The sequence below is a fragment of the Pseudophryne corroboree genome, chromosome 3, assembly GCF_028390025.1.
Source record: "Pseudophryne corroboree isolate aPseCor3 chromosome 3, aPseCor3.hap2, whole genome shotgun sequence".
NCBI lineage: Eukaryota > Metazoa > Chordata > Amphibia > Anura > Myobatrachidae > Pseudophryne > Pseudophryne corroboree.
In genome coordinates, this window is record NC_086446.1 from 164,491,222 (window position 1) to 164,506,674 (window position 15,453).

The window sequence follows — 15,453 nt, forward strand, 5'->3', positions numbered from 1 at the left end:
AAGACCCGGTATCACTTGGTAACAGCCGAGCAGACGAAGCTGCTAAATCAGCAGCTAGTAACCCCATACAAACAGATAGTACACGACTGATGGTATTTAACACTGTAAACACACAGAAATTGTGTGAAATGCAAAATTTGTGTTCCCCACAGGAAAAGGCAGTTTGGAAGTCAAAAGGATATGACCAGGAGTCCTCAGGACTCTGGACAGATGGACATGGTAAACCAGTGGCACCCAGAGCATACCTTCCAAGTCTAGCGGAAGCAGCACATGGGCTGACTCATCTAGGCAAAGAAGGGATGTGCAAGCTAGTAAGAGCTTATTGGTGCGCCCCAGGATTTTCTTCCCAAGCGGGTAAAAGAGCAATGACATGTCTCACCTGCTTGAGGAATAATATCGGAAAGGCAATACCGACAGAGCCATCCCATATCCCTCCGACAGATGGCCCTTTCCAGGTAATACAAATTGATTTCATACAATTGCCACCTTGTAGAAATTTAAAGTATGTTTTGGTCTGTATTGATGTATTCTCAAATTGGGTTGAAGCATTTCCTGCGGCCACAAATACTGCTGTATTTACTGCAAAGAAAATTGTGCAGGAATTTGTGTGTAGGTACGGTATCCCTAGAATAATTGAAAGTGATAGGGGTACCCATTTCACAGGTGAAGTCTTTCAAACAATGTGTAAGTTGATGGGAATTAATAGTAAGCTGCACACTCCGTACCGCCCACAGGCAAGCGCGAAGGTGGAAAGAGTAAACAGCACTATTAAAAATAAATTGAGCAAGGTAATAACTGAAACAGGACTGTTATGGCCTGAAGCTTTGCCAATCGTATTATACAGCATCAGAACCACTCCCAGGTCCCCTCTTAATCTGTCTCCTTTTGAAATTCTGTTTGGTCGACAACCCCATGTTATGATTAACCCCCAGGATGATTTGAAATGTAACAATGAAGTAACCGTAAAGTACTTGGTTAAGATGAGTAAGCAATTGAGGAATCAGAATGATAATCTAAAGTTGGTGATTCCTGATTTGCCAGACAGTAATTGTCATGACATTGAACCTGGGGATTATGTAATGATACTGAATTTTCTACGCTCAGGTTGCCTTATTGACAGATGGGAAGGACCATATCAAGTCTTATTGACCAGCACAACTGCTTTGAAGGTTACCGAGAGAGAGACTTGGGTCCATTCGTCTCATTGTAAAAAGGTCACTGACCCAGAGAGGTCCCGTGATAAAGAACAGACGGTAGAGGTTGTATCACTAGAGTGTCTGTTCAGGGAGGATTGAGACGACACCTAAGCGCTGAGAATAACAAGACCGGAAGCTTGTCGAGCCAGATTTCTTTTTCCCATTTGTTATTTTCTCCAGTTCCCACCTCCCTCCTATTTCCTTTCCCCCTTCTTATTTTTCCCCTTTTACTCCTCAAAGATGGACTTGCCCCAAGAGACTGTGATCCGGATTTTCCTGTTGACCATGATGTTGACCAGAGCAGTCTGTTTCGGTGAGAGTACCATGGAGGTCGAGAAAGGATCGGGAATGGGTTCTGATGACCAGGATACAGGCGTAGATTTCCAAGAACAACATAATCTCCGAGTAAAGGCGAGTATCAGAAAACGATCTGGTAGCATTGACAATAGAAGGAATTGTGAAGGATTGTTAGCTGAAGAGAACTGCATCTGTAGGCATTGTGACAATATAGTTGAGGATGGGTGCATAAAGAAATGTCAGTCCAGTTTTAATGTCCACATGGACCGGCATCCATTGAGTGACTATCACTCCTTAGTGGGTAAAGTGTTAAATCAGACAGACTGTTGGGTATGCTCTCAAGTACCTCAAGGCCATAGCAAATCAGGACTAGTACCATTCCCTTTAACTGTAGAAGAGGTACTTGAGCTAAGTGGTGGGAGGCCAGTGGACAAGAGGTTTAATATCTCTAGTCCTCCTAGTTTGAAGCTCCACCAATATCATGTGGATAGGTCCTTAGTGTGCTTTAACATTTCCAATCCCCGAAAGCCGGGAAATTGGGAAGTGTCATGGAGTAATCAAACCATGACATTCTCACATAGAGCCGACAGATTGCCCATAGACACAGAACTTATACGCCAGATAGCCGACCATAGGAAATTCTTTCGGTATAGGTACACCTTAGGAAGTAGGATCATGCGAGTTGGAGAAGTATCACCAGGATACTGTGCACAGATCGTACAAACTGATACGTGTAATAAACAGATGGAAGAATTAGGGCTAGGAGAGTTCACATGGAAAATCTGTAATATGGTTATGTCACACTCCGTCCCATATGTTCTCCCCGATGATGCATATTTCATATGCGGGAGGAAGGCGTATAAGTGGCTTGCCCCAAACTCAGAAGGGTTATGTTATATTGGAAAAGTACTGCCTGAGGTAATGACTGTATCCCACACTAAAATGAAAGATATTCACCGCAGTGCCCAAGCTCCTTATACTCACACTCATTACGAGCACATCGTTAAACGGCACCTGATAGAAAGAACAGAGCATTCAGCCTCTGACCTGATCCATGAATCCACCGGGATTCAATTCCTACTCGCGTTAGATATCACTCGTACCGCTAGAGGAGTGATAAATTATAAATATATATCTGCGCTTGCAAATTTATTAGACAATATCACCGAAATGTATGACGACACATTCAGGTACACTGGGAAAGAGTTACAAGCCTACAAAACAGAACTGGTTCAGCATAGGATGATTCTCAATTACCTCACAGCTGTGACAGGCGGGTATTGTGTAACCCTGGCAACTCAATATGGAATCAAGTGCTGCACGTACATTACAAACAGCACGGAGGACCCAGCCGAGGTCATAGACCAAAAGATGGATGACATTTTACAATTAAAATGGGAGTTCCGAAGGAAACACAATCTCACCCTTGCTGCTGTGGGTAATGAGCTGACCAGTTGGGTGTCATGGTTGAACCCACGAAATTGGTTCTCTGGTTTAGGAGAATGGGCCCAAGGTATTATCATGGATGTAGGGAAATTTCTTTTGTGTATTCTGGGAGTCGCCATATTGGTTGGTCTGATATTTAGATGCGTTCGGGTTTTAACGAAGTGTAAACGTAGTGCCCGAGTGATGAGTTTAAGAAGCGAGGACACTGTATTAACAACGACTAATTTGATGTATGACCCAACAATAGAGACAATGTTGTGATGAAAATGTGATTCCACGGTCCGTTTCTTTCACCCATTTCTCCTTTGTTTTCCTCCAAGGTACAAAGACATCCGCTTGGAAGAAGAATTTGACAACCTTTTACACAGACCATTGATGGACAATGCCATAGACCCCCATTTTCCCTAGTGACTCTAAAATTTTACGATAGCCCAACACTTCAAAGATTGTAAGTCTATGGACATTGAGAAAGCTTTTTGCTCAAGCAATTATAGCAAAAGCATCGGGAGACTACAGTCAACATGTACATCGAGACAAGACATCAGACAAGACCTCAATCGGCAAATGTACATTAAACTCACATAGTTTATGACTGCATATACCATAATTGCTTCTTATCTTCATCTCTACAACCTTCAGGTAATGACACACATAGTCGATAGGGAATACAGGCACAGATATCAGCACTCACATATCCCCCCATTCATGTATCATCAACTAAAATGTGCTCCCTCATTTTGTTGCAACCAAAAGCCGAAAAGAGCTCGGTAAAGTTTGACAGCCCATCCACAGACCCGTAATACGGGATAAGAAGGAATTCAAATGTATACTTCGCAATACCTCGAAGCTTGATTTAAAACACGTACGGCACGATGATACATGACCCCTCAAACATGGACTCATACATACATGCTTCTACTATCTCACTAGGTCATACTTTTTCCCACCTTCTTCTCTTCTCCCTTACCCAATCATAGAAATGTATTTTTACATGACATATATTTTTCTCTTTTTGAACTGTTTTTAGGAAGTGGCAGTTATTGATGACTGCCAAAGGGTGGACTGTCAAAGTCAGAAAAATATCACGCTGCACGTTGCCATATATTCACCTCATGCGCGTGCCTGCTGCACGTGCATTCTCTCCCGTGCGTGCGGATACTCGCAGCCGCGTGATGGCGCCTCGGCCATGCGCTCGAGCGCGTGGTATGTGCATTTACGGTAGAGTTTGTGTGCGTCTAGCGGGCGACTCAATCGTTAGATAATAAATCCATATAGCATGTTTTATAGATAATGTTCCCCTTAGTAATAACTGTAAGTTTGTTTAATGTGACTTGTTCACGGACTTGGGAATCCCTCTTTATATGGTACGAAGGGTCAGACAGGGTTTGAACAGTTGTGTCTGGTACCTAACCGAAGAGTATTTTAATAGCAACAATCCGGTGTCGGTTAGGTAAAGATTAAATGCTCCTGCGTATAGTTATGGCCATTAGTAGATTCTGGACATTTCATATATTTGCGATTCATTACCCATGCGGCGGGAATCTTCAGATTCCCACCCACCTGAGCTGTTTGAAATAGTCACAGCCCACCTGTTCAAACTAACCTATGACCTTTTGTTATGATGCGAGGAGACATTCCTGTGTCCAATGAACAATGAGATTATAGGTCCCTTTGTAGTATACTGTACTCAGTGTATATAAGATCAGCCAGCCTGGGCAGCTCCCTCACTCTCCACAAACGGTTTTCATATTGACTAACTCGGAGCTGGTACCAGGCTGCGCTGCGATCGTTCCCAGTGTGTGTAAGTAATTCTCTGTGATCATCTCACTCTTTGTTTGTATTGGCCACATTCTCTCTCTCTCTGTTTAGTATAAGATTGTAACGTTATTGTATATTTCTGTCTAGATATTCTGTTAGAATTATATGTTAGCATGTAGTGTATGACTTGTAACTGTTTTACCCCTTTTCGATATAACTAAAAGCTTGCTAGTAAAGGTGTTGGATCCTTAGCACAGTATCGTGTGTTCATTACATTGCAGAGGGTAATAGGAGCGTCTCGATCGCTCAAACAGCTTTAGTATTAACAAGGTTAAGCAGCGTTATATCGCTACAGTGTCTCAGTACAAGGTTTACAGTATAAGAGTATCCTTTCTGTGTGTTACATTCAAGGTTTACTGATTATCATCTTGTGAGCGTCTGCGCCGCTCGTGATCTCCTCGTGGTCTCGAGCGTCCGCTACGCTGGTAGCGTAGCATTACGGTAGTCGCTCGCCTATAGCGTGCTCGACACCACGCATTAAGCTGTGAGCGAGCGTGCCGCATGTGCGTCTCGATCACGGACTAGCGTATGCTACGCTAAGTACGTACCCTTACGGTACCCCATACGCCAATTGCGTACTGTGTCTCTTACCCATTATTGTGAAGGTTATAAGGTAATCAATATCAGCATTATCAGTTGTCAGTCAGATAGATTTATTTACATTACTTAGGAGACCTCTGCAAAGTAAACAAACCTTGTTATTCTGAAGGTGGTTAAACACTAGGTGATGTGCTCTATGAGCGATGTCGCCTAGTGTGTCCCTTCCCTGCCAGGGCGGTCGTTGGCAGTACGTACACACTGAGCGATATGCAAATGATATCGTTCAGTGATGTCATACTGCGGCCAGGCCGTGCATGCAATTTTTGGACGACAGTCCAAATTGATCTGCATGCATGGCCGACAGTGAGGGTCATTAACAACCCGCGGGGCCGCGCACTGCTCGTCGTTCGGCAGCGTACACACTAGTCGATATGGTAAACGATGTCGACGAGGAAGCGCAAAATGAGCAACATCGCTTACTTTATCGGCAAGTGTGTACCCACCTGAATATTTGCTAATAAACAAACCCTTTAATTCCATTTGACTACATTACCCACCAATTCACCTTCTTTATTTTGATATATTTCATTCTTAGGGGGGTATCCAATTAACCCAGGTCAATTGTATTACCGGAGGCTATCCTTTTAACCCTGATGCGGCACGCTCTTCCCCTTGATGCCTAAGAAACCTTGTAGCATAATCCGCAATAAGCGGGCTGCCGGAGCCGCGATAACACATGGGATTGGGGACTTCTCCCCATCCCATCTGTTATCGCACGATCGCAGGTCCGTTTTCGGCAGATGAAAACGCCTTGTAATAGGATACCGCAGTAATGACCATCGGTCATTAATCACAATATCTGGATGTTTTTACCATCCAAAAACGGATCGGGGCTAATTGGATATCGCGATTATAATCTTATGTTGCGATCTCATGTACTGAATATCCTTTTATTCTACTTAATGCATATTTATTATTTTTTTATTAACAGTATCTTATATATCAGTACGGATGGTGTAATGATTAGCATGACTGCCTCACAGCACTGGGGTCATGTGTTCGAGTCCCACCATGGCCCTAACTGTGTGGAGTTTGTATATTCTCCCTGTACTTGCATGAGTTTCCTTCGGGTACTCCGGTTTCCTCCCACACTCCAAAAATATACGGGCAGGTTAATTGGATCCCAACAAAAATTAACCCTAGTGTGAATGTGTGTGCGTGTACATGTGGTAGGGAATATAGGGGGTCATTCCGAGTTGATTGTAGCTGTGCAAAATTTTGCACAGCTACGATCAACTTTCCTGACATGCGGGGGGACGCCCAGCACGGGGCTAGTCCGCCCTGCATGTCAGTCCGGCCCCCCTCGCAGACGTGCAAAGGCATCGCACAGCGGCGATGCCTTTGCACTTCAGAAGTAACCCCGGCCAGCGCAGCTTTAGCGTGCTGGCAGGGAGCTACTCCTCGCTCCCTGGCCCGCAGCGGCTGCGTATGACGTCACGCAGCCACTGCAGCCCGCCCCCCGTTTGGTCCGGCCACGCTGCCGTTTTGCCCCCTCCGGCCCAGCGATCACCTCAGCCTGTCCTGCTACGGCCGTCGGCCGTCCCGCATGCGCAGGCACACAAAGGCGCCGGCGCATGCGCAGCAGGGACCTGTTCGCTCTGCTGCGTGAAAACGCAGCGAGCGAACGGGTCGGAATGACCCCCATAGATTGTAAGCTCCACTGGGGCAGGGACTGATGTTAATGGGCAAAATATTCTCTGGAAAGTGCTGCGGAATATGTGCTGGTAATATGTGCTGGTAATATGTGCTGGTAATAAATAATATGTGCTGGTAATATGTGCTGGTAATAAATAAATAAATAAAACTACTGTGAACTGCATGTTATGTCATTTATTTTGAAGGTATCTTTTCTTATGGTATTTCAGTTTGACTGTTAATTCATTGTTACCAGTTCTTTTAAAGTTTAACTAATTTAAATCGACACCAGTGACCCGTTATCTATCCTGTTAAATAAATATCCACTCACTGTCCAAATGTGTGGTGACTTTTGAAGTCGCTTCTTGGAGGTTGGGGTCCTCGGTCCATCTGTCTGAAGCCGGTAGGTGAGATCCGGAGGAAGCCGACATCAGCGGGGAAACTGGTACGACAAAAACCGACATCTTCACCTTGACCACACCCATACCAATTTATTACACATACTCCCTTCGACGGCACTAAATCCCTAGGTTTTTTGCCACTCTGATACTTATTTTGGTGTCATCTGCTGATGCAGCTATGTTAATAATATACCCTGTACTTGTCCTATATTGTCTTGAACTGTAAGTCACTGTTTTATTGTTTTGCTTATTTGTTTATGTACTCTGTAATTGGGTGCTGCGGATCCCTTATGGTGCCGTATAAATAAAGGTTAATAATAATAATATTCATCATCAATTTATGGTATATAGTAATATTACCGTTAAAATCCAAATATTACTAAAGTTACAGGTCACAAACTGAATTTGCTTGACCATTTCGGAGGCCCTTCGTGGCCATTGCTAAGAATTGAATCACCCACTATGTTTTCTCATACGTCCTAGAGGATGCTGGGGTCACATCAAGAACCATGGGGTATAGACGGGATCCATAGGAGACATGGGCACTTTAAGACTTTCAAAGGGGTGTGAACTGGCTCCTCCCTCTATGCGTCTCCCCCAGACTCCAGTTTAGAATCTGTGCCCAGGCAGACTGGATGCACACTGAGGAGCTCTACTGAGTTTCTCTGAAAAGACTTTAAGTTACGTTTTTTATTTTCAGGGAGCACTGCTGGCAACAGTCTCCCTGCTTCGTGGGACTTTGGGGAGAGAAGTCAGACCTACTTCTGTGAGTTAAAGGAACTGCTTCTTTGGCTACAGGACACCATTAGCTCCTGAGGGTTTGGAATACTAGGTACGCCTAGGGGTTCATTCCCAGAGCCCGCCGTCACCCCCCTTGCAGAGCCATAAGCAGTGGCGGATTTAGCGGGGAGCGATTAGGGCGAACGCCCCCCCTACACATACCGTCACCGGGATGGAGGCCGGGTCCCGGCACGGTGTTGGGAACGGGGTGGAGAGCGGTGCAGCGCGGCGGGGGAAGGGGAGAGAGAGAGCGTCCTGACGCGCGTACAGGGAGGAGGGGGCGTGGTCAGAACAGAGGCCGGCGGGGACAGGCTACAGTGATTGTGTACACTGCTGCCTCTGCCGTCCGTTCTCTGAGGACAACAATGGGCCTAATTCAGACCTGATCGCAGCAACAAAGTTGTTCTCTAATGGGAAAAATCATGTGCAGTGCAGGTGGGGCAGATATAACATGTGCAGAGAGAGTTAGATTTGGGTGGGGTGTATGTAAACTGAAATCTAAATTGCAGTGTAAAAATAAAGCAGCCAATATTTATCCTGCACAGAAACAAAATAACCCACCCAAGTCTAAATTTCTCTGCACATGTTATATCTGCCCCCCCCCCCCCCCTGCAGTGCACATGGTTTTGCCCATAAGAAAACAATTTTGCTGCTGCAATCAGGTGTACATTAGGCCCATTGCACTCAAGTGACAGTGATGAAAATAATATGCAGAGTTATAGCAAGGAGTTAATGTGGCTCTGGGATATTTTTTTATAAAAGTGATCACATGTAGGTTGGATTAAATCAACGGTAGGTTGATACACAGAAAAGTAAGCAGTGTAAAAGAAAATCTGCACACTGAAATCCCATTGCCTCTGCATAATGCTACACAATCCTTAGAGAATCCTAGTGACATAAAGTATAAACGGCATTCTAAAAAAAAAAAAAGATAGACTACATCATAGTGACAACCATACTGTACAGAAAACATTCTAGTGACAAATAAACAATAGAAAGAGCATCCTAGTGGCATGTACTTAACACATAGAGCATCCTACACATTGCATCATAGTGTTTGCCATATAAGACACTGAGCATCCTAGTGTTCGCCATATAATACAAAGAGGATCCCAGTGACCATCATACAAGGCAGGCAGCATCCTAGGCACATTTTCACACTTCTACTTACCTGTCCGAGGAAAGTGGGAAATTAATTTATCTATCTTTTTTCTCTGCTTTGACTGTATGCCATCTCCTCCATCTTCACTACTATATAGTAGAGTAAGCAGGATCCACTATTCACACTCACTGAGGTTCAGTCATACAATGGGAACCAAGAGCAGGGAAGGAGATAAACTCCTTTCTCATCTTCCTCCTTCACCGCTCTCCTCTTCCTCCTCCTCTTTTATCCTTTTCTATTCTCCTTTTATATTTTCTAACATTTTTCTTTTTCATAGAATTCTGTCCTTCTGCTCTGTTCTCATTACTCCCTCACTCAGTCTCATTCACATGAGAATGAGCATCAGAACAGCATGAGCTGATCCCCGATTGGAGGAGCTCAGCTCATTGAGTTACTAAATGCTGGGTCCTTGCAAGCAGGGCATGTGCCATCCCAATTGTACTATGGATGTACCAGACCAGCAGTAGACAGCACCTTTCCCTGACCTATCTACTGAACCACGGCATCAGCAGGAATCAGAGAAATGTTAGTAAAGTGAAGAATAAAAAAAGTAACAATAAAAAAAAAAAAGACTGCAGCATTCACCAAGTTACAGCTTTAGGCCACCCACCTACTTTAAAAAGTCCTGGTATGGTATAAGGCCAATCCGTCTGATAATGTGATTACATTTGATTTCTGTTTTAAGAAGATTTTTTGTAGCAGGGTTGTAAAGGGAGAAAATAGGATTTTAATAACTACCAGTAAATCCTTTTCTTGTAGTCCATAAGGGATATTGGGGGAAACTAGTACGATGGGGTATAGACGGGGTACAAAGGATCAGGTGCACTTCAACTGGGTGTGCTGGCTCCTCCCCTCTATGCCCCCTCCCACAGGCAGTTACAGGTAAAAACTTGCCCAAAGGAGAAAGGACATACCGTTGTGCTCATAAGTTTACATACCCTAGCAGAATTTGTGATTTTCTGGCCATTTGTCAGAGAATATGAATGATAACTCACAAACTTTTCTTTCACTCATGGTTAGTGGTTGGGTGAAGCCATTTATTGTCAAACAACTGTGTTTACCCTTTTTAAATCATAATGACAACAGAAACTACCCAAATGACCCTGATCAAAAGTTTACATACCCTGGAGATTTTGGCCTGATAACATGCACACAAGTTGACACAAACGGGTTTGAATGGCTACTAAAGGTAACCATCCTCACCTGTGATCTGTTTGCTTGTAATCAGTGTGTGTGTATAAAAGGTCAGTGAGTTTTTGGACTCCTGAAAGACCCTTGCATCTTTCATCCAGTGCTGCACTGACGTGTCTGGATTCTGAGTCATGGGGAAAGCAAAAGAATTGTCAAAGGATCTGCGGGAAAAGGTAATTGAACTGTATAAAACAGGAAAGGGATATAAAAAGATATCCAAGCAATTGAGAATGCCAATCAGCAGTGTTCAAACTCTAATTAAGAAGTGGAAAATGAGGGATTCTGTGGAAACCAAATCACGGTCAGGTAGACCAACAAAAATTTCAGCCACAACTGCCAGGAAAATTGTTCGGGATGCAAAGAAAAATCCACAAATAACTTCAGCTGAAATACAGGACTCTCTGAAAAAAATTGGTGTGGTTGTTTCAAGATGCACAATAAGGAGGCATTTGAAGAAAAATGTGCTGCATGGTCGAGTCGTCAGAAGAAAGCCATTACTACGCAAATGCCACAAAGCATCCCGCTTACAATACTCCAAACAGCACAGAGACAAGCCTCAAAACTTCTGGAACAAAGTCATTTGGAGTGATGAGACCAAAATTGAACTTTTTGGCCACAACCATAAACGTTACATTTGGAGAGGAGTCAACAAGGCCTATGATGAAAGGTACACCATTCCTTCTGTGAAATACGGAGGTGGATCGCTGATGTTTTGGGGATGTGTGAGCTACAAAGGCACTGGAAACTTGGTCAAAATTGATGGCAAGAGGAGTCAACAAGGCCTATGATGAAAGGTACACCATTCCTACTGTGAAACACGGAGGTGGATCACTGATGTTTTGGGGATGTGTGAGCTACAAAGGCACTGGAAACTTGGTCAAAATTGATGGCAAGATGAATGCAGCATGTTATCAGAAAATACTGGAGGAAAATTTGCACTCATCAGCCCGGTAGCTGCGCATGGGACGTACTTGGACGTTCCAACATGACAATGATCCAAAACACAAGGCCAAGTCGACCTGTCATTGGCTACAGCAGAATAAAGTGAAGGTTCTGGAGTGGCCATATCAGTCTCCTGACCTCAATATCATTGAGCCACTCTGGGGAGATCTCAAACGTGCAGTTCATGCAAGACAGCCCAAGAATTTACAGGAACTGGAGGCTTTTTACCAAGAAGAATGGGCAGCTTTACCATCTGAGAAAATAAAGAGCCTCATCCACAACTACCACAAAAGACTTCAAGCTGTCATTGATGTTAAAGGGGGCTATACATGGTATTAAGAACTGGGGTATGTAAACTTTTGATCAGGGTCATTTGGGTAGTTTCTGTTGTCATTATTATTTAAAAAGAGTAAACACAGTTGTTTGACAATAAATTGCTTCACCCAACCACTAACCATGAGTGAAAGAAAAGTTTGTGAGTTATCATTCATATTCTCTGACAAATGGCCAGAAAATGTCAAATTCTGCTAGGGTATGTAAACTTATGAGCACAACTGTATATGAGAGATGGAACATGATAACAAAAGGTGGTAAGATTTACATACCAGCACACCACTAACATAGAACAACCAGCAACGGCTGTCAACAACAACAGCTGAACAGGTAACCACATAACAAGGTCCTGCAGAAAAGTCAACGCACTGAGGCGGGCGCCCAATAATCCCTTATGGACTACGAGAAAAGGATTTACCAGTAGGTATTAAAATCCTATTTTCTCTAGCATCCATAAGGTATACTGGGGGAAACTAGTATGATGGGGATGTCCCATGCTACCAGAATGGCCAGGAACGTGCGGAGACTGCTGCAGCACCGCCTGCCCAAATTGGGTATCCTCTTTGGCCAGGGTATCAAACTTGTAGAACTTCACAAAGGTGTTCTTCCCCGACCAGGTAGCAGCTTGGCATAGTTGCAAGGCCAAGAATCCATGGGCAGCCGCCCAGGAAGAGCCCACTGATCTGGTACAGTGGGCATTCAGAGACTTAAGAACAGGTAAGGCTGCCGACACATAGGCATGTTGGATAGTAAGCCTAATTCAATGAGCAATGGACTGCTTTGAAGCAGGGCAACCCTTTTTCAGCGCATCCTAGAGCACGAACAAGAAATCTGTTTTTCTGACCCGAGCCGTGCGCTTGACATAAATCCTCAAAGCATGCACAGCATCCAATGCCTCCATAGGATGCCTCCAGAGGAACAGAAGTATCAGAACTTGACAGAATTACAATAGGTTGATTCAGGTGAAACGCGGAGACAACCTTCGGCAGGAACTGCTGTCTAGTCCGGAGCTCTGCTCTGTCCGCGTAAAAGACAAAGTATGGACTTTTACACCATAAGGCCCCAAGTTCCGAGACATGTCGGGCAGAAGCCAGGGCCAATAACATCACTGTCTTCCACGTGAGGTACTTGTCTTCTATTATCTTCAGAGGTTCAAACCAGGAGGACTATAGAAATTCCAACACTACATCCAAATCCCAGGCTGCACTAGGCGGCTCAAAAGGAGGTTGTATGTGGAGTACCCCTTGCAAGCAGGTCTGAACTTCTGGCAACACAGCCAATTTATTCTGAAAGAAAATTGAGAGAGCTGAAATCTGGACCTTAATGGAACCCAGACGTAAGCCTTTATCCACACCAGCTTGCAGGAAATGTAAGAAACGTCGCAAGTGAAACTCTGCAGGCGGATACATGCGTTCCTCGCACCAAGAGACATATCTCCTCCAGATATGATAGTGTTTTGACATCACAGGTTTCCTGGCCTGAACCATGGCAGCAATAACCTTCTTGAAAATGCCCTTGTGAGCTAGGATGTTCCGCTCAACCTCCATGCCATCAAACGAAGTCAACGCAAGTCCGGATAGACGAATAGTCCTTGTTGTAGAAGATCTCTTCTAAATGGTAGAGGCCAAGGGTCTTCAACGGACATGTCCAGAAGATCTGTGTACCGCGCCCTCCGAGGCCAATCTGGGGCAATCAGAATTTCCTGGACACCTTGATTCACTTTAGCACCTTTGGGAGCAATGGGATCGGAGGAAACAGGTAGACCAGCTGGTACGGCCAAGGCGACGCCAGTGCATCCATTGCCCTCGCCTGAGGGTCGCTAGTTCGTGAGCAATACCAGGGAAGTTTCTTGTTGAGATGAGAAGCCATCATGTTTATTTGTGGGCAACCCCACCAGTCGATGGTCTGCTGGAACACCAGATGGTGGAGCCCCACTCCCCCGGATGGAGATCATGACAACTCAGGAAGTCCACCTCCCAGTTGTCCACACCCGGAATGAAGATTGCTGACATGGCTCTTGCATTTCTTTCCACCCAGAGGAGTATCTTTGACACCTCTCACATCCAGGCTCTGCTTTTCGTCCCTCCTTGTCGATTGATATACACCACCGCCATGGCGTTGTCTGACTGTACCTGGATTGCGTGATCCTTGAGCAGAGGAGAGGCTTGAAGCAGAGTATTGTAGATCGCCCAAAGTTCCAGAATGTTGATTGGAAGGAGGCTTTCATGGGCTGACCACCTGCCCTGGAACTGCGCCCCTTGGGTGACAGCTCCCTATCCTCTCAGACATGAGGAGGGTCCAATCCTGAATCCTGAAACAGGAGATTGGAGGACTGTAGTCACCACAGGAGGGAAATCATGGCCTGAGGTGACAGCTGAATCATCAGGTGCATCCGGAGATACGATCCGGACCACTTGCTCAGGAGATCCAACTGAAACATTCTGGCATGGAACCTCCAATACTGGATAGCCTCGTATGAGGCAACCATCTTTCCTAACAATCTCATGCAAAGATGTACGAACACTCGAGTAGGTTGGAGCACCATGCGGACCATCTCCTGAAGTGTTTTCGCCTTGTCCTCTGGTAGAAGCACCTTCTGGGCCACAGTATCCAGCAACATCCTCAGGAACAAGAGCCTCTGAGTTGGCTGCAGGTGGGACTTCTGTAAGTTGAGGATCCACCCATGGTCTGACAGAAGATGGATGATGCGGTTGATATGGAGCAACAAAAGCTCCTGGATCTTGCCTTTATCAGAAGATCATCCAGATAAAGGACCACATTGACCCCCTGGACCCAGAGTTGAAGCATCATCTCCACCATCACCTTCGTGAATACCTTCAGGGCTGTAAACAGGCCGAAGGTCAGTGCCTGGAATTGGAAGTGATCATCCAGCAGGGCAAACCGCAGGTACGCCTGATGAGGCGACCAAATCGGGTCTTAACAAAGTTCAGGAGGGAAACATTCTTCAAAGGAAAAGTAGTATTAGAACTCGAGGGCATACATTGAGACTGGAGGGGGGGAGGTTCAGGGGAAATTTAAGGAAAAATTACTTCACAGAAAGGGTAGTGGATGTGTGGAATAGCCTCCCATCAGAGGTGGTAGAGGCTAAGACTGTAGGGCAATTTAAACATGCTTGGGACAGGCATATGAATATCCTTACAAAGAATTAAGGTTAAAAAAGGGTTGAGATTGCCTAAAGGATAAAATAAAAAAGGGGCAGACTAGATGGGCCAAGTGGTTCTTATCTGCCGACAAATTCTATGTTTCTATGTTTCTAACATCCTCAGGAACAGGAGCCTCTGAGTTGGCTGCAGGTGGGACTTCTGTAAGTTGAGGATCCACCCATGGTCTGACAGAAGATGGATGATGCGGTTGATATGGAGCAACAAAAGCTCCTGGATCTTGCCTTTATCAGAAGATCATCCAGATAAAGGACCACATTGACCCCCTGGACCCAGAGTTGAAGCATCATCTCCACCATCACCTTCGTGAATACCTTCAGGGCTGTAGACAGGCTGAAGGTCAGTGCCTGGAATTGGAAGTGATCATCCAGCAGGGCAAACCGCAGGTACGCCTGATGAGGCGACCAAATCAGAATTTGGAGATAGGCGTCCTTCATATCCAAGGACACCATAAATTCCTGTTCTTCCTG

The 15,453-nt window shown here is 45.0% G+C and overlaps 1 protein-coding gene across 1 annotated transcript in view; it reads right to left on the reverse strand.

Annotated features, from left to right (window-relative positions):
* Positions 1 to 15,453, reverse strand: part of SLC43A3 (solute carrier family 43 member 3) — a 99,366-nt gene that overhangs the window by 19,357 nt on the left and 64,556 nt on the right. Inside the window, exon 9 of the mRNA XM_063958554.1 lies at positions 7,324 to 7,434. Coding sequence (XP_063814624.1) covers positions 7,324 to 7,434 — 111 coding nt within the window. The remainder of the gene's footprint in view (positions 1 to 7,323; positions 7,435 to 15,453) is intronic.